This window comes from Rhinichthys klamathensis, unplaced genomic scaffold, assembly GCF_029890125.1.
Source record: "Rhinichthys klamathensis goyatoka isolate OS25496 unplaced genomic scaffold, OSU_Roscu_1.1 h1tg000281l_1, whole genome shotgun sequence".
NCBI classification, from domain to species: Eukaryota; Metazoa; Chordata; class Actinopteri; order Cypriniformes; family Leuciscidae; genus Rhinichthys; species Rhinichthys klamathensis.
In genome coordinates this window covers 2,974,921-2,995,835 of record NW_026606800.1, presented here as the reverse complement: position 1 = coordinate 2,995,835, position 20,915 = coordinate 2,974,921, and the positions used below count along the sequence as shown (strand labels likewise).

Below are 20,915 nucleotides of genomic sequence, written 5' to 3'. Positions count from 1 at the left end.
CTCTGAAAGATGGGTTTATCTCTGTGCGAGTCAAGCAGCTAAGCCTTAAATTATACATGTCTGAAAGTGCAGAACACAACATATATATTGGGAAGGGATCCGTCATGATGACTAAGAATTTTTTTTGAAGATTTGGAGAACAATAAAGGTTAAAAAAAAAAAAAAAAAAAAAAATGGCGGTGCAGTCTACCATATGTGGTGCAGTCACGTTTTATTAATGCAAAGGTGTGCATTGCATGATTTTCTGCATTTTACGTTATTCTGAAACCAATGGTAAAGGAAAAGTTGACCCAACAACTAATATTTTGACATCATTTACTCTATTTGCTGTTATAAATCTGTACGACTATTTCTTGGGTGGAACACAAAACGAGAGATTGACGAAAACGCTTTAAGCTGCTCTTTTTCATACAACTAAAAAATAGGTGGAGACCAGTGGCTACAAAAGCGAAAGCACCATAAAAGCAGCCCATGTGCTCTATTCCAAATCTTATTCAGTCATAGATGATCACAACAAACAAAGTCAGTTTGATATACAAAGCTATCATACTGTTTGATAAGCACAAAATTGTATGGAAAACAGCAGTTTAAAATGTTCTAATGGATGAAGTGTTCCAGCCAGTTGAGTTAAAGCGAATGTTTTACCTGTATGATGTGTCTCTGCAGAGCCGTACGTGTTCTCCTTTGTCTTCTTACTGTGGGAAAGTGAAAAACATCAGCGTCAGAGACACAGGTGGCACATTCTAGGGTCTCTCACCACCTTCATCACTCTTAAACAAGAGAAGATGCCTTACTATTCCCTTGAAACATGTCCATAAGAGCTTTTCATTCATCCATCCTCATTTCCCCACAATGCCCCTGTCCCTGAGCTCTCTCTCAGGGGACTAATGCAGCTGGCACATCTCCTGACACTGACCTTTGACCCTCAACCCTCAGTCACCCCATTCTTTACAAATCTAAATATCACTGCAATGTGTTGCTGTGGAATCACAACATGCTCACTCATATCAGCTTACACTCGCTGTTTTATTGACACCAGTGGCTGTGGAATCTATTAGGGCAGGCTGGGAATCACTGGTGTGTGTACATACGCAATGCTGAGACTGTCTGTTGTGTTTGATAACAGGACTAGTAACAGACGGTAACTGAACTGAGATCAGCATGCTGTGCTCCAATGAATCTTAACATATCTGACTGACCCTACCTCCCTCTCAAGTCAGACACAACACGGAAAATACCGACAAAATAGTCATAACTTTCATCGTTAGGTCAGTTTTGATTTCAGGTTGACTTTAAAGAACCATTTACTTTGTTAATGCACATTTCTGGTCTTACTGTGCACAAGTGTTTTTGTAAACTTCTTGACGCAGGTAGATCATAACAGAGATCATTTACATCCCGAAAGCCTTAAAAGGTAAGGCCTTTAAAAGCCATATAGGTGCATGCACAATTCTGCGGAGATGACGAGTCAGCATCGTCAACTTCATCACTGCAGCCCAAAACACAGAAAACACTAGTTCATTAATAAATTATGAAACTGTTAAGAGTCCCCCTGCTGTTTTTTCACGACAATGTTATATGTTAACAATGACTTTTGTCGGTGCGCTGTGGCAAGCTTTATATGTGCGCTGATTAGGATATGTAGGCAATTAAAGGCTCATTATTATGATTTGGCTTATTAATTTACATGTGATTAGTCGACTAATCGCTTAAACGAACGACTAAAAAAATCTTTAGTCGAGGGCAGCCCTAGAAAATATAAACAAATATGGCAACTAATAAAAAAACACTTTATAAAATTGACTTACTTGTACAGCATTTTAACCAAGCAGATTCCCACCAGGATCAGGACCACAAGAAGAATGGTGGGCACAATTATTACAACCAAATTAACTAAAAAGAGAAGAAAATATGAGATGTACAAGTTAGAGATGAGAAAAAAATAAAAAATAAATCACCCTTTGTATAAAATATAATAGAACAAAACAATAGAATGTTGTAGTACTACAACAAAACAGTACAAATATAAAAATGAAGATATTCTATTATAGTTTTTGTTAATATTTTAAATAAGAATTTATTTTAGTAATTGTACTTTTGCAAAACTATGTCTAGATTTTCTTTAAGTTTTGGTTTGTTATTTTAGTAGTTTAACTTAAACTAAACTAAACAAAAATGAGAAAAGTTGCCTCGACATCGAGCTGAAATAAAATACGTTTATTAAGTTATATATATTTTTTATTTCAGTTAATGCTTATTTTATTTCAAGTAATCAAAAGATTTGTTTACGGGTTTAGTTAACGATAATAACCCTGAGGTAGATAAGGACAACCAATACACTGAGAGAGAAAAAAATAGAGCTTTTGGTTGAAATTTGAATAAGGTTAGGGAGGAAATATTTGCACATTCTCAGACATCTGTCCAGTACTTCTGTAACATAATCTGTATTAATTAATGAGTGATTAGTGTGCAGTCTTAAAACCGTACCAAGATCAGCCTGAGAGGGCACTGGTTTGGTCATGTCATTGTGAATGGGCTGTGTCGGCTGGGCCTCCTGTGTCACCTGAGACGATGAATTCACTGCATGAGAAAAAACTGAGGTTTAATGAACATTTATTATGAATAATGAAATTGTAAAGCCTTTGTGTGTCTGACACGCACCTTGGATGGGTTTAACATAAGGACAGCCCAGTAGCTGCACTCTCATGGCAATTATTCTGTGCCACTGTTGAGGTACGACACGAACGCTTCGTGCTACGATGGAGGGATGGAAGGTGTTGCGTGTTTGGTGGAGGCTGTCAGTATTTCCTTCAAAAGTCTAAGGTAAAATACAACACTGCAACATTAAAAACATGAATGATACACACTGTAGAACTGCACGATTCTGGAGAAATTAAGAATCACGTTTTTTTGGTTTCAAACAGAGATCAAGATTCTCTTACAATTCTGAACAGACAACTAACATGTAATTTACTAGAGGTTCGGAGAAATGTTAATTGCTGCAGTCTATTTAAAATGAATAAATGAATGATTCAATGACTCACTCATAAATACTTCATTGTTTCATTACTAAATGAATCAGGGTTTCTTGAATCTCTTTAATGAATGATTCAATGAGAATTCTTTTTAACAGTCACTTGTCGCCCCCTGGTGGCAAAACGATATAATCGATACAAACAAGTGCCATCAATGTTACTTTCAAAAGGTGATTTGCTCTTATGATCTCATGATCTCTTCCATACACCGTGTTTATATCTGAACTATAAACATTTATCCCGGTTCTTCCGTGATATGAATATTTGTAACAAAAATAACTATACTGTGTGGTTGAAAAGCTGTTGTTTCATACATATACATGACATCATCTCTCTCTGGCTCAGCGGCAGCGCAGACGCAGATCTGAATGTTCTGGTGTGATTTTGTCAGTTTTAATAGACCCAGGCGAATCGTTGTCGTCTAGGAATGAATTGCGTGGATGTTTGAATCGAAATCATGATCTTTTGAACGATAATTTGTGCAGCTCTAATACACAGACAGTTAAAAGAAAAATCTGAATTGACATTATTGACTCTTAATAAATGTCTCTGGTCTCATTGTGAGATCCATTAGTGCTCTTAATTCAAAAGAAAATTCATAAAGTTTTGGTATATTTTTGATGCCATTTGGACAGGGATACACATTATGCAATTTTATATATATATATATATAAATCTATTTCCTTTCCAAGTACCTTAGAGCACAAGTTAAAATGCCATTTACGTTGTACTGAATGTATGATGATGGAGTGATATAAAGACAAAGTCTTACCATATCATCAGAGTTATTGTACTGGACAAATGTCCGCCAGCGGTTCCTCTCCTTGTACTCGATCTTGTAGTTTTTCACAAAATATTCGATGTTTGCGATAGTCAAGCCTGTGGTCAGAATGCCTATGAAACAAAAACAGTGACCCCGAATTATTTCATTTGAAAAGCACAAAAAACTACTGTTCAGTTAAATGTCTAGTCACACAGCATTTCTCCAGAGGTCATTCTCCTGATACAGTGATGCACGCGCTCAGCCAGCTGAGGAATGTGACACCATGTAGGCTAAAGACTTCACTTCAGAGTGCGGCCCGTCATCTGCATCACAGGAAACCTGCGGTCGGCCTCTTTCGGGCTACAAAACACATTCCTGAGGGAAACACTCAAGTGGCATGTTCCCAGCAGACACAGAAACACCAACTGAAGACCCCGAGCTCTGTTATTACTTCCTAACATTAACTACATCACAGACGTGAGGACACCACCGTGATCATAAGAGCAATTCAAAGTGTGAAGCTGTGAGATTGAAGTGTGATGACACATGAAAGTTGAGAAAGGAAGTTACTCATCATCAGAGAAAAGCTTGAAGAGTTCAAAGAGACGCCACTATATAAAGAAAGTCAGGAAGCAAAACTAAAGAATCAAAGCTACAAAATGAAAGAACCATTTTTAAGACAGTGATGCCCCTTCTTGAGGTCAAAGATGAAAATACTGAAAACTAAACAAGCAGTTAAAGTGGAGTATTAAATGCATAATTGCGGTTTTAAATTATTGACTGGATGACCTGTAATTCTGAACAATAACCACTCAAGATCAGACATTCGACGCTGGTGAGAAGTGTCAATTGATGTTATTTCTAAAATGGCACCTACTAAAGCAACATTCCATTGGTTGTTTTGGAGAATTACAAGTTGTCTGGAATATAGCATGACTGAAGCGTTATGTGTTCAGAAGTGGGATAATTTCAGTGTATCCCATTCCGAATACCAGTATTACCACCAAAATCCTGCAGATTTAGTAATCCTCAATACCACTGCAAGACGAGTTACTAACTATTATACGTACAGTATATCCAACTTGCACACTACACAATACACACTACTGGTCACAAAGTTTGGGGTCGGTAAGATTAATGTTTTTAAAATAAATCCCTTATGCTCACAAAGCATTTATTTATTTGATCAAAAATACAGTAAAATTGTTACATAATATTGTGATTTTAAATATACTTTAAAATGTCATTTATTCCTGTGATGGGAAAGCGGAATTTTCAGCACCATTACTCCAGTCTTCAGTGTCACATCATCCTTCAGAAATCATTCTAATACGCTGATTTGGTGAAACATTTCTCATTATTATCAATATATTTTTTGGAACCCATGATAAATTTTTTCAGGATTCAAATAACAGCATTTATTTGAAATAGATAATCTTTTGTAACATTTTAAATGTCTTTACTGTCACATCCTTGCTGAGCAATAATTAGTAACCATTTCTTTCAAAAGGAAAAAAAAAATCATACTAACCCTAAACTTTTGAATGGCACTGTACATTACAGTAATTTTACCATGTTCAAGGGTGGTCCTAATAGCTCCCCTTAACTGTGGTAAAAACTGTGGCTCGTTGCTTTCATTCACCATACTCTACACTAATGTATTTTTCTTGAGAAAATAAAACATGAATTGTTCATGGTTCTTGACAAAATCTTTCTTAGAAAGCATCGTGTGAATGCAGAGCGGTGACTTCACAAATAAAGACATGCTTTTTCCCTAGTTTTATTTAGCCTCACAATGATAACAGTGCTTCCTCTTTAAGACGGGCCGGTTTCACTCAGGGTCATCATGTCCAAAAGCGCAGATTCCCTACAGGAAACAAAGTGAGCATTCTTTTGCCCCTTGAGCTGTATGAAATTAACTCGGTTGTGCCGTCTACAAACAGTCATGCTCAAAATAAACGCATGTCCGGCGTGTTCCTAAATTTAAATGTGCTTTTGTAAGAGGGTTTGTATGTGTGATGAATGGACACAGAGAGGGCCTTTCTGCTTTTATGCAATACCAGGAACTGTTATGCAGATCCCAGTTAGTTGTTTGGGGGGGGGGTGTAATGCTCCTCAGCACTCCAGAGCCGATCACGAGAAAGACCTTTTGTGTGGATAATTACCCCACTTAACACCCCCTGGAAACCTTGGGTCTTTCGGAAATGTTTGTGTGTGTGTTGGGATCTGAAGGTGTGTTCAAGCCATGTCGTAATTATGGAAATTATGAGATTCTGACTAAAAAAGTGCTCACATCCTCACTTAACTCTTAACTCTTTCCCCACCATTCAGGTGTTAGGTAGGGCTGGGAGATATGGGCAAAAATATTATCACAATTATTTTCCATATCATACAATACCAATATTTATGCATAAAGGACCCGGAATGCATAAAGCTTAGACATTTTTATTTTTTAAAGCAGAGGCTCTGATCTTTCTTTTGATATATTGACTGGTCACTGATCAAAAACACTGGCAGGCAACTTTTTTAGTAAATGCTGTCGAGGACAAAGTTAATCACAACTCTGAATTTTGGAGAGCCCAGACTTGTACCACCTGACCACTGTAGAACATCATGGGTTGTCATCTCGTAATTAATTATGACATGGTGTGAATTCAGAATTATAGCATTACATTTCTCTCTGAATTACAGACAACCTATTCAACTATGTGGATTGGATTTGGATTCCCATCATGCAAGAAAACCAAACCTGCACTTTGAGGAGGTGTCAAAGAGGACACTGGCACAGTCAGGTGACCCATAGATGAACAATCTCATAAATAAGTAAATGAGATCAGGTTAGGAAGGCTACAAGTATTACCTGTGATCCTCCTCTTTTCTCCCAGATCAATCTGTAGCCACTGTGGATGGTTATGGTTGAGTTCATCAGAGATACCCCGTTGGGTACTGTTAGGGGACCAGTCCACTTCAGACCCATCGGAGGAGATGTTGTGTGATGACAAGCTTGTAGTAGAGCCCACTGGATGAAGAAGAACAGTCTGCTGGCTGCAATCTGTAGGAGAGAGAGCACTGTAGTCAAGAGCACATTTCAAATTAAGCATTTACACTATTTTTCTAACACTAGTTTGGGGTATATAAGATTTTTTTTGAAAGAAATTAACAACTGTATTTATCAAGGATGCATTAAATTGATCAAAAGTGACAGTAAAAGACATTTATAATGTTACAAACATTTTCTATTTGAAATGCTGTTCAAATAAATGCTGTTTGAACATTCTGTTATACATTAAAGATTCCTGAAAAAATTATGCATTACAGTTTCCAGAAAAAAGTATTGAACAGCACAACCATTTTTAACATTGATGATAATAATAATAATAATAAAAATAATAATAAATGTTTCTTGAGCAGCGTATTAGAATGATTTCTGAAGGATCATGTGACACTGAAGACTGGAGTAATGATGCAGAAAATTCAGCTTTGCTTGTTGATGCCAGAGGTCAGAGGAGAATGGCCAGACTGGTTCGAGCTGATAGAAGGGCAACAGTGACTGAAATAACCACTCGTTACAACCGAGGTATGCAGCAAAGCATTTGTGAAGCCACAACACGCACAACCTTGAGGCGGATGGGCTACAACAGCAGAAGACTCCACCGGGTACCACTCATCTCCACTACAAATAGGAAAAAGAGGCTACAATTTGCAAGAGCTCACCAAAATTGAACAGTTGAAGACTGGAAAAATGTTGCCTGGTCTGATGAGTCTCAATTTCTGTTGAGACATTCAGATGTTAGAGTCAGAATTTGGCGTAAACAGAATGAAAACATGGAACCATCATGCCTTGTTACCACTGTGCAGGCTGGTGGTGGTGGTGTAATGGTGTGGGGGATGTTTTCCTGGCACACTTTAGGCCCCTTAGTGCCAATTGGGCATCGTTTAAATGCCACGGCCTACCTGAGCATTGTTTCTGACCATGTCCATCCCTTTATGGCCACCATGTACCCATCCTCTGATGGCTACTTCCACCATGTCACAAAGCTCTAATCATTTCAAATTGGTTTCTTGAACATGACAATGAGTTCACTGTACTAAAATGGCCTCCACAGTCACGAGATCTCAACCCAATAGAGCATCTTTGGGATGTGGTGGAACGGGAGATTCGCATCATGGATGTGCAGCCGACAAATCTGCGGCAACTGTGTGATGCCATCATGTCAATATGGACCAAACTCCCTGAGGAATGCTTCCAGCACCTTGTTGAATCTATGCCACGAAGAATTGAGGCAGTTCTGAAGGCAAAAGGGGGTCCAACCCGTTACTAGCATGGGGTACCTAATAAAGTGGCCGGGTGAGTGTATATATATATATATATATATCTCAGAATATATTCATATTTTTGTTCAAATAAATGCATCAAAAAAATTGTTAGCCTAAGAGACTTCTTTCAAAAACATGAAAAAAAAAATACCAACCCCAAACTTTTGAATGGTATTGTAAGTGTCAGATATCTTTGTGATGGTAACATATTAATGAATTCCAAACAAAAACCTTACAAAAACAAACAAACAAACAAAAATACATTAAAAACATCAAAAGAGTAATGTTATTTATAGTCGTGTCTAGCGTTTTCTTTTGACATAATAAAACGCACATGTGGAGCAAAAACTCCGTTACGTGTACATTGACTCAACAGGAAGCCCTGAGCTCTTAAAATACCCACCATGTGTACAGTTAAATGGAGACGTATGTGCTATGAACACAACAATATTACAATAAAAGAGGGGGGAAGGCTCCCACTTCCTTTGAAAGAGAGAAAAACAGGGCCAATACATCCTGTTGCTTAGCCCTGATTTGGCTAACACTATCACATTCCACACATTTAGCATATGTGGGCAGAGGAAACTCAGGAAAAAGACAAGAAGAATCCCAGCAGGAGGTCGGAAAAGATCCTCCGATTGAAGTTTCTGCATTCTCATTGGTACAGTGGGATCCAAAAGTCTATGAACACTAGAGAAAATGCTTCTGTTTTTCATTATTTTATTATTATTACCTAGAAATAGCAAGGAAACTTAAATATTGTATAATAGGCCTAATATCAATGTTTCTTTGTTCAAAATTCTAAAACTTTTTACTTCCAGGTTTAAACAGGATTTTCAATCTCAGAATTTCAACATAGTATCTGGACTTCACTGTACACACGTTTGAGTGTTTAGTAAGATGTATAACGTCATAAAATTGCATCTTGATTCCTCAGCTCCCTTGTCACATACTTTTTGTGAGTGTTAGCATCAAGCTAGGGGGTTAGTGAGGGTAGGGTAGCAGTCATTGCTGGGTGCACGGCTGTGCTTTAAGATAATTGGATTAATGGGAATCAATTGATATGCATCAACTGGTGTCCACACATCTATCAACTCCTGTCATCAGGAACCCCTGCAATACATCAACGCACACTGAACACAGGTCCACTTCTGACCAGAAGAGATTAGGGTCACATCGATCAGAAAAGGTACTTCCATAAATCTATAAGAACAACTGACTAAAGCTAGTGTGTGTGTATCACTAAAGCAAACAGTAACCAACCAGTCAATGTATCCAGGTTGTCAGTACGAAATAATGTAGCGGACTACTCTTGTACACCCAATGTAGTAATGAGAGAAGGTTAATGGGTTGGACAAAATACAGATTTTAGGGTCCCTTTTAATTGATAGAATAGATAGAATTAAAAAAAAAGTTACTTCCCACAGGAAGATCATTTTGAATTGACCGAAATGCAGACAATCAACAGTCACACAACAGTGGAATTTCATTAGTCCAAGTTGTTATTTTTAACTAATCCTGAAGAATAAATGTATTTTGAGAAAGAAAAAAAACATATTAGAGGGTTTATTCACGCAAAAATGAAAATTCTGTCTGTCATTCCTCATGTTGTTCCAAACCTGTAAAATTTTCATTCATCTTTGGAACACAAAAGAAGATCTTTTTAATGAAACCTGAGAGATTTCTGTCCCTCCATTGACAGCCTACGCAACTACCGATTTCAAGCCAGAAAGGTAGAAAAGAGATTATTAAAGTAAACCATGTGACTCCAGTGGTTTAACCTCAGTTTTATGAAGCGATGCAAGTGCTTTTTTTTTTTACCGCTCTATTTATAAAATATGAATTTCCACCGCAGCTGTTGAGCCAACATAACATGCATGCACTGTGGTCTCATGAACGCACATTGGAGATTAATATTTTGTAAATAAAGTGGTAAATTATGTTTGTAATTTTTGCATTTACGTCGCTTCATAAAACTGAGGTTAAACCACTGGAGTCACATGGTTTACTTTAATGATGTCTTTACAACCTTTCTGGGGCTTGAAAGTGGTAGTTGCGTAGGCTGTCAATGGAGGAAAAAGACAGAAAGCTCTCAGATTTCATTTAAAACTTCTTCATTTGTGTTCCAAAGATGAATGAATGTCTTGCACGTTTGAAACGACATTAGGGTGAGTAACCCTTTTTAGGTGAACTAACCCTTCAAGTTAAATAGTGTCAAAATTAACTAAATTGTTTTGCATAACTTTATAAAAAAAAAAAAATACTGACAAAAAAATGTATCATCTATAAATTCATTACCATATTGAGTAAATCAGTGCATTCTGGGAAATTAAGTGATCTTCTATTTGCAAGGGGAAAAAAAGGGAAATAAATTTTAAATATAATGAAATAAATATAAATTAAATACCAAAAAAGTTATTTAAAAATCCTATTTTATCAAATTCAGAATTTTTTATTTGCTCCTGCAAACCATTCTCAATTCAACACTCCGCACAATCATGGAAAACGAACATTTGGAGCAAGTGTTGGCACATGCATACGTTTTTGTAATTTGATTCATCAGCGCGTCCGCACAGGTAAATGACAACCGGTCTGTGCCGGACTCAAACAGCCAGAGAAAAACAAACTCAGGTGATAAGATATTCCCACGCCTTCCATTCACCCTGATACAGTGCAAACAGGGCTTCACATATCCGAACTGGTAAAAAAAAAAAAAAAACCTGTTAGACTGCCACATAGTGATTAAGCTACTTCCTTTTTTGCAGAGGTGCGCAAATATACCAGTCAAACAAAACTGTAACACACAACGGCAGCAGGAATAACAGCAGGTGGCGAAAACCAATCAATGTCACCACGGTCCAGGAAATAATAGGATTAATCCCACACCAATATGTGGACATCACCACTGAACCATAAAACAAAAGTGCTTACCGTTTGTCACAAACGTGAAGAGGGTTTCAGACAACGAGCCACTGAAAGACATAGAAAAACAAAGATATCAGTGAGCACTGAGCGTTTTAGACACAAAAGATCATTATTACAGAGATTAATTAAGACCCTGTCATGTGAAAGTAACGCCTACAGAGGCCAAGAGGGAGATTCCCATTGTCAACCCTGTTGTGTTGCCAATTTCAGAGGATCTCCCTCACTGGATCCCGCATCTCCCCCTCTGACAGGAGAACTGGGGTACAGCTGGGCCGGTGAAAAGAGCAGTTTGGTGGTAATTATAGGGGAACAGGCTGGGAAATTGCATCTCTGTCAGCCATTACTTAGAAACCCGTCATTTTCACAGGCTTCCTGGATGTGATTACTTTTTCATTACTTTTATGGCAGTTCAGCAAACCGTTTCAGAGTTCAGGGTACAAAGCGGTTTACGACAGCGTGAACGAACTGAAATAGGATATATAGTGGATGCTGTGCCAACAACAACAACAAAAAGTCTGAAGCCTGGAAATACAAGCAATAAACTGCTGGTGACAGAAATATAATCTAATAAAATCAACGGCAAAATGAATCAAGTGCTGATCAGAGTCGGCAGATTGAAATAACGGTTTAAAAAGCGCACGCAATAAAACATACGAAAGCCTGAGATCAAAACCCTAGCAATGTAATAACAGGAAGTGATATTGATGGTCGTTATTCAGGCACGTTAAAGCGGACCCTGAAAACTGTTACATCATCAACATAATCGTCTTAGAGTGCAGATGATGGATTTAGTTTCACTAATCAATTGGTTTGAGAAATTAATGGCAACTAATGGCAAAGATGCAACTTCACCAGGTTCATTTGCATCTTTCATATGAGTTATTTTTTGTAGTGCTTGCTAGTAAAAGCAACACTATTACTATTTCTCATAGTAATACGGTGGCGAATTACATCAACTCAGGTGGACACCAACCGCGATCACATGACTCTTTTCAATGGCTCAATGGAGGACGAAGGCTCAACTCAATGTTTTGCTGAGCTTTATAGATGGTGCGTAAAGCAAAAGCTTGTACTATCATTTCATCTGCGCCCATTGCAAATCACGCTGTTTTGACTTCCTTTTCGGCCTTAGCTTTTCCAGACCAGTATGTCTACCTTGGGATGTTTCACCAAGTGTATAGTGTAAATGCAGATATCGGATATGGGTCTCTTTTAAAAGAAGATGTAAGCTGGTCGTCAAAAAAAAAAAGAAATCGAATATAGTCAACAAATCGGAATTGGCCAGTGTAAATACATCCTTAGCTTACTTTTAGGGAGCCATGGTCTAGAACAAGCACAGGACATATTAAACCGTACTGGTAATTTGGCTGACACCAGTTTGAGTCTGACCTGCATCATTTCCTGATCCCCCTTTTCTTCCTCTCCTGCTCATCATTTCCCATTTTCACCATTTACTTTTCCTATTTATAAAAGTGCCAAACCATTCAAAAAAGAAAAGACAAAAAGAAAAAAAATTACTATCTTTATAGTGTGGATTTGTTGTGTTTAGGTTTCAAATGGATCATAGGAAGTATCTCTGGCTCTAGAGAGCTGCCCGTTGTCCTCTTAATAAATCACTCCTCAATGGACACTTCAAACACTCCTCAGAGACTATAACGAGAGGCAATCTCGATTTCTTTCTCAACCTGCCCCCAATTCCCTGGTGACAAACCAGCAGTCCAGACAGTGTCCCTGACATTAGGTACTACCTAAACCGTCCATCACGCTAAAGGTGGCAGGAATCGCCACTTAATAATAACTGCTGCACGGCTAGAGAACAAACCAAGGTCACTTTCAGCCACAGCCGTTAGTTGAAGCACCAGAATAAGACATGTTGTGACATGTCAGGGGAATTTGTAAGACAGACTATTTCAATTTTTCTAACTGTAATCTAACCGTTTTCCCTGGGAAACTTACAACAAACAAACATGTTGATAGAAATGCACTTAAGATAGATGATCTATGATCTATGCAACAGATGCGTATTTGCCCCAATGACGTCCATAGTAAATGCATAAATGTCTACTTTTTTTCTTTTCTTTTCATGTACAAGGAAAGCCCACAAGCTGATGTCTAACCCACCTAAGAATATAAAGGCAATCATGATCAAATCTTAGGCTTCAAGCTTCTGTCATAAAGAACATTTACATTTCTGCATTTGGCAGAGGCTTTTATCCAAAGCGACTTACATTGCATTTCAAGGTACACATTTACATTCTTATCAGTTCTTGCTTTCCCTGGGAATCGCACCCATGTCCTTGACGTTGCAAGCGCCAACGCTCTACTGTTTGAGCTACAGGAAAGCCTGTAGAAAACCTAAGAAACAACAGAAACCACTGCAGGAACTCACTCTTTTGACTGGACGCCGTTGGCTCTGACCGCAGGGTAGTGACTGAGCCCTCGGCGCTCCTCCACTGTGATTGGTCCTCCAAACTGGTCCATGATGACCCCAGCATGCACCGCTGCTTTACACAAAACTGATGTCTGAAATGGAAAGTACAGATAGCACTCAGACACAATAATGAAACGATAGACCAAGATTGGCCTGCAAGACGTAACATGCATGTTTTCACTCAAACACAACCTTTGTTTTTTGGTCTTATATACACATATACATATATATATATACATATATATATATATATCATTTTTCCATTTTAATATACATTAAAAAAATAATTAATTCTGTCCAGTCTTCAGTCACATGATCCTTCAGAAATCATCCTGGGGTGCGTTTCCCGAAAGCATCGTTAGCCAACTATGGTCGCAAGTTCCGTCGTTATCAGAATAGTTCAACGAGTCGGTGTTTCCCGAAACCATCGTTCCAACGAACATTCGCAAACAGCATCGCAAAGTTGTGTGGTTGGTTGGAACAGGCTAGAAGCATAGTTTCTAAATTGCATGACATGTGGACTTAATAAATCCGTATCTTGAGCAAAATAAGCAAGCTGACATTCAGTACAATCTGTGTATTTTATTTAGAATACATACAAATGTCATTTACATCTGAGCTTGTCAAGATATTTAAAGCACCGTTTTTGAAGAGTGCGCATGTGCGAACGTGCTCTACTATGTAAGAACGAGCCTATGATTAAATCTGGAAATAAAGCGAAATAACTGAGTGAAATTAGAAATATTCCTCAGATGCCATGTCTGTAATTTATTTCAAAACATCTAGCATTAATTCGATCTCAAACAGTTTAATTAAAATAAGTTATTACTCCACCATGTGCGTGACGTCATAAACCAATGTGGTTGAACACCACTTTGCGACAATATGGTTTCGGGACACAGTCGTGACTAGCTAGTTGATTTCTTCAACGATGCATCGTACTATGGCAGTTAAGCAGCGAATTATGTCGTTGTACGGGAAACGCACCCCAGAATGATTCAGAAATCATCTGTGTGATATTACTTATATATACATATATATTTTAATCTGAATCTGAATTATATATGAAACTTCTATCTGTCTTTGTGCATCCATAAAACACATATATATACATATTTCCCAATAATTTCGTTGACTAGATTAATCCTGCATTGATGTTGTGAGAACAGTCTGAGCTACAGTACCATAAAACACCATTATGAACACTACTAGCACAGGCATTTCAATTCAATTTGCTCTGGCATTTCATAATTATTGAGACAGGCCGCCATTGAACATTAAGCATGCATGTTTTTAGTCACAACATAGATTAATTTAAAATTTCTGACTGAGGTGGGCTTTATAATTTCATCCTGAGGCAGCAATTACAGTAATTGTAGCAGCCAGTGGAAATGCTTAGCATTCTTCAGCTACTGCCGCTAATTCTAGCGCTTTGTCACAGTAAATGCCGCATGACCTTTCTAAAGTCCCTTTTATTTAACAGGCTAAGCCAGGTAACAGCCAGAGCGTGATAAAGGATCTTTTAACACTGTAACATTAAGCTTTGACCCTGACAGTACGTGCATTTGGTCTAATCATTGCAGACATTTTGGAATATGTATATCTGGAATTTTTCACTTGCTTATCTGTAATATGACAAAGGACATCAAGTATTCCATTTAAGAACAAAATTAAGCAGATTTTTGCAACATTTAGGGTTGAGAAAGTGTCAATATGCCAAGATGTTTTTCGGAAACGATCATTGATTATATTAATTTAAACTAATTTTAATATTAATAACACAAACACAACACATTAACCACACAGTTGCACCAATGTTCAAATGCGTTTTTGTTTTGAATTCACTGCTATCATCTATTATTTCAACCCACAGATTAAGAGAAAATGAATAACAAAAATAAAGCCACTTAAAAAAGCTTGAGTCAAATGACAGATTATGGCAGAAAGACTGAGAAGAGAGTGCAGTCTCTAAGGTGGTTAGATGCTCTACACCGAGCCCATTAGCCACTTGCAAATCATTACCGTGATGAGGTTACAAAAGACGTATTGTGAGTTATCAGCAGAAACAGCTGCTCTGCATTCAGACTGAGATGCTTCATTAACCTGAACATGCCTCCTCCAGTCAGGGCCATAAATACAGCCCTATCTAACTGCTGCAGTCTCTACCTTTGATATATGACACGTAAAAGTTGTGCTGTCCCATGCAAAACTCACTACCGCAATGCTGCAGTGCTCTTGGGGGTCTAATGTATTGCTATGTGATTGGCTAGTAAGAAACCACACAGAACACCCAAGCAAAGTAAAAAAAAAAAAGCCCCACCACAAGTCTCTACAGGTGCATCTCATTCAGCTCCCTAGGTTGTGAACCAGTATCTCGTGCACACTAATTTGGGCACTGGTAAGGACAGTGACTCACTACACATTGAGAGTTGGCTCATGTGATTTTTGTTTCAAGCTTCAGAACTTTCGTAAAGGGAACATGGTGAGCATCGATGCTCCTTGGTTTTCATGGTACATTGTGTGACTTATTAGGGAGTGAACATTTCAGTGCTCTACATTATATCCGGTCGCCGGGTAGTTGCATATGGTCTAGTAGTCTTGCGTAGCCAGACCTTCAGACTGATGGCCGAAGGTCTGGACTCCATCGCATCTTTCATTGGCCAAGGACCACCCAGAGGCCATCTGACTGACATGTAAAGCGTCATGTTTAAGGGCGTGACAATGTAAAGTTGATGACCCTATAACAGGGGTCTCAAACTCAACTTAACTGGGGGCCGCTGGAGGTAGAGTCTGGGTCAGGCTGGGCCGCATCAAGTATTCCACAAAAAATAGTATTCAAGTATACCAAAAAAGGAGCACAACTGATCCAATCTTCAAGAGCTGTCCTTCTGACAGTTGAAGTTCATTTTCCTTATACACAAAATCTTTGTGATACTTCATTTTACAAACATTCTTTTTCTTTTCCTTATAACACATATTTGTGATACTTATATTTGCTTACGTCCTTTTTATTTTCTTTATACAACACATTAATGATATTGAATGTTTTTTTGGAAGGCACATTTCCTTTTATTATACTTAGAAAAACGATTATTGCTTTTGAAATGCAAATATTTGCAGTCATGTCTGCCCGTCTTAGGGCCTGTTCACATATCGCGTCTTTTGCGCGCTCAAGTTCGTTATTTCAAATGTAGGTGCGCGGTATGCGCGCTCATAATGGAAGCGACGCGGTCGTGGTGCGACGCGCTCGTTTTTTCCAAGCGCGTGCGCGCCGCATCGAGATAAAAAACATCTCAACTTTTCAGAATGCCGCAAGCGCACCGTAGCTTAGCAACGACAGACGCCTACGGAGCGCAACCGCCCTAGCGCTTTGGAAAAAGGAGAACGCGGCGCACCTAGCGTTTTCTACGCGTTTTTGGGCGCTAAATGTGAATTCAGCCTTATTTAATTATTTCTACACATGTATAGTGTCTCAGGCAAATTACTGACTTTGCACAAATCAAAGCAAACCTTCTTATCAACCTGCTGGACACATATTACAAGCTCAAAATGATTATTCTCACATTGTTTTAGAGCAGGGGTCTCCAACACGTCGCTCGCGAGCTACCAGTAGCTCGTGGCATGTTCACATATCGCGCTCACATATTTTGCTTGCTCAAGTTCGTTATTTCAAATGTAGGCACGCGCCAAGCGCGCTCATAAGCGACGCGCTCATTTTTTCCAGGCGCAGTAAGTTTGTACTTCGCTATTGTCTATCTATGACAACTATTGACAACAAACCCACCGTAAGCTGTCATGAGACTATCTATGGTAGCCCATAAGGGATAAAAAATATATATATATTTTTAAAACGCGGTACACGCAACGACGGGCCGCACTAACATTAAACTTTAATGTCAAGTAGGGGGCCACAAAATATCACCCCGCGGGCCGCAAATGGCCCGCGGGCCGCGAGTTTGAGACCACTGCCCTATAATAACCCTATAATGACATCTGGCTTGCTTCTTTCATTTGGGGGTTCGGAGTCACGGCATCTTTGTTTCCAGGTGGACCGTTAAAGAACACGACACAAATGTCTCCCGGACATCCTGTAGTATTCAACCAATCAGTTAAGTGTGCCATATGCATCAGCCAACGGTCCGTGGGCATGACGTCTGAGACTAATAGTCTAGCCACAAAAGTCAAAATATTTAAACATCCGAAGCTCAAATTGGACCCGGAAATTCTTCATAGTCATACGCATATGATCCAAACTACACACGGCTCTTAGCAACTGAGCAAGCGCACGTTTTATTCGTTGATTTGCATGCTTATTTGTTTATTAACTGACTGTACGGTGCTGTCATTCATATGTAGCTTCTTTATGCAAATACAAAGTCCTCATTCTTAACCGTCCTTTGAAAGACCTTTGTATATGGACTAATTCATCGAGAGAACATGAGCTTGAGTCAAATCTCCTCACTGCAGGACGAGCCACGGCATGAAGCCACGAAGCCTTCCGGTTTTTACACAACAATCAATGAAACTTCCTGCTGACAACAAACTCACACACTACCATTAAAAAGTTTGGGGTCGTAACTTTTTTGTATTGTTTTTGAAAGAAATCTCAGCAAGGCTGCAATTGTTTAATAAAAAATAACAGTAAAACAGTTATATTGTGAAATATTATTAAAATGTAAACTTTTCTACCTTAAACTACAATTTCTTTACTAACAGGAAGAGATGTCAGTTTCACTCATTTGCATGTAGAGGGTGGCACTATCTGTGCAAACAGATTTCATTCAGATGATTCATTCAGTCTTACAAAGTATTGACGAACTAGGACTGAGATTAAGGTGGCAAAATAATGAATAAATGTGTGTGTGTTGAAGTGACTGCTGAATGGCTTTGGTGGGCAGATCCACACCCTCACCGTGGTGGCATTATCTGCCTGTAATCCCAGAGTCCACTGCTCCACCCAATCTACACAAAAGCCAATGTGAAGTAATCAATCGCTCTGGCTCTTTCTAAAGCCCTTCACACTCGCATATCAAAGCAGATGGCAGCAGGGTGGAAATGCGTGCCCTTGTCTTCCATTGTCGTTTAAGACCCTGTTGTGTGAGTATTGAGCCTGCAGCCGTGTGTCTGTTGTCTTTCTTGAAAATCTGTGATCCGTGATAGGGGTTAGGACAACTTAAAGCAGAGAGCGTTCCTCCTACCATCACTTTATTCTGTGGAAATGTATCATAAGTAAAATACAATACAGAGAGATAGTCACGCTCTGATACTCTGGACTTTTCCCACAACCAGAATGTGCATTTTGTGGTTTCTTTTGTGTTTTACATCTTTTAGTCTATTCCTGTTCTATTTACTCCCTAATTTGTATTTTTATATATATATATATATATATATATATATATATATATATATATACACACACACAACACACACGTACACATTTTTGGGATCGGTAAGATTTTTTATGTTTTTAAATGCTCATCAAGGATGCATTTATTTGATTAAGAATACAAACAGTAATATTGTTAAATATTATGACAATTTAAAATAACCATTTTCTATTTAAATATATTTAAAATATAATTTATTTCTGTGATGCAAAGCTGTATTTTCAGCATCATTACTCCAGTCTTCAGTATCACATGATCCTTCAGAAATCATTCTAATATGCTGATTTGATTGTCAAAAAACATTCATTATTATTATCAATGTTGAAAACAGTTGTGGACAAAATATTTTGATATTTTAATAGAAATTTCTATTTTATTTATTTTAAATAGCATCGTTTGTAACATTATAAATGTATTTACTGAAACTTTTGATAAATTGAATTCTGAAAATTCAGCTTTGCATTACATGAATAAATGACATTTTAAAATATATTAAAACAGAAAATGGTTCTTTTAAATTGTAATATTTCACAATATTACAGTTTTTTTTGGTATTTTTAAATCAAATAAATGCAGCCTTGGTGTTAAAGCTGCAGTCCGTAGCTTTTCCTCTTTGTCGCCATCTCTCTGTTCGAAATCTGTAACTGCAGTGATTCGCGGAATTATCATCTTTACGTGGGTTGTAAATCGGCATGAAACAGCGCGGATGAACACAGTGCTTTAAGGCGAGTGCTGCTGTCAGTCACCGCGCTGTGTGGATACTGTCATATCACAGATTCACTTTTTGAAAGTTTGACCAACATAAGAATTTTCATAAGAAAATGTTTTCTGAACAAGTAAGTAACATCCATTTTTGTTCTGACCAACTAAGGGGGAAAAAGCATTCGACATGATAAGCTTCGTTAGATTTAATCAACGCGATTTACAGCAACCGTGCAAATCATAGCCTACTTTGTTCTCAAATTCATGTTAACAACATCACATCAGCATTGCGTGACTAATGTTAAATTTAATGTGTTTTATGGTTACCTGTGTAGTTCAGAATTCATATTCTCCATAATAGCAAAACAAGAAAGGCACAACAAAGGAAACTCCATAACTGTGTGAATTAAGAAAACGTACTGTTACACGATTGAACTATTGAAATGTCTTAACCTACTTGTTCAGCAGAAAAAAGCCGTCTCTTCTTCCGTTTTGAACCCCTTCAAAACACGGAGTTCACGCACTTTTCAAAAGCCCCGCCGATGTTTAAATCCTTGTGTTCGCATGAGACGGTTTCTTTCTCTTTCTCTAGCCACCTTAAATCCGAAGTACGAAGTCTTTTGGGTTTTATAACTGCTGAATCTCCAGTTGACACTGATGATTGTTGTTTGGATCTTTCTGGATGCCATAAGTTTAATCATGTAAAGTGCTGCGAGAAAAGCCTATACATCTAAACATCTCGTCACGCGCAGTATAGCCGGCTAGCCGAAACTCCTTCTTTATGTGTACGGGTGTGACGTCATGACGCAAAGACATGCTCGAATTTCCCGCGGAAACCCACCAGTACCACTGGAATTAAAATCATTATTACAAGCTAACCGTTTTGAATCTAGCTATGGCAAGCAGATAGTTTTGACCACTGGCAGAATAAGTTTTTTTAATATAATTATTTTGGATTATTTTTTACTTAAAAAAGCTACGGACTGCAGCTTTAAAAAAAACATTAAAATCTTACAGATCCCAAACTTTTAAAATGGCAGTGTATATCACAAATACAGTAAAAACAGTAGTATTGTGAAATTTACATTTTAAAATATTTTTTTATAAATTATTTCCATTTTAATATACTTTAAAATGTAATTTATTCCTGTGATGGCAAAGCTGACTTTTTAGCATCATTACTCCAGTCTCCAGTGTCACATGATCCTTCAGAAATCATTCTAATATGCTGATTTGCTGCTCAATGTTAAAAATAGTTGCTTAATATTTTTATGGAAACCGTGATGCATTTTTTCAGGATTCTTTGATGAGTAGAAAGTTCAAAAGAACCGCATTTACTTGATATATAATATTTT

At 38.0% G+C, this 20,915-nt stretch overlaps 1 protein-coding gene across 1 annotated transcript in view; it reads right to left on the bottom strand.

Annotated features, from left to right (window-relative positions):
- Positions 1 to 20,915, bottom strand: part of dcbld1 (discoidin, CUB and LCCL domain containing 1) — a 41,237-nt gene that overhangs the window by 3,123 nt on the left and 17,199 nt on the right. The window contains exons 6-13 of the mRNA XM_056269329.1: positions 13,430 to 13,563; positions 11,047 to 11,087; positions 6,659 to 6,850; positions 3,808 to 3,929; positions 2,662 to 2,818; positions 2,488 to 2,580; positions 1,809 to 1,893; positions 646 to 695 (exon numbers count right to left, since the gene is read on the bottom strand). Of these exons, the coding sequence (XP_056125304.1) occupies positions 646 to 695; positions 1,809 to 1,893; positions 2,488 to 2,580; positions 2,662 to 2,818; positions 3,808 to 3,929; positions 6,659 to 6,850; positions 11,047 to 11,087; positions 13,430 to 13,563 (874 nt within the window). The remainder of the gene's footprint in view (positions 1 to 645; positions 696 to 1,808; positions 1,894 to 2,487; positions 2,581 to 2,661; positions 2,819 to 3,807; positions 3,930 to 6,658; positions 6,851 to 11,046; positions 11,088 to 13,429; positions 13,564 to 20,915) is intronic.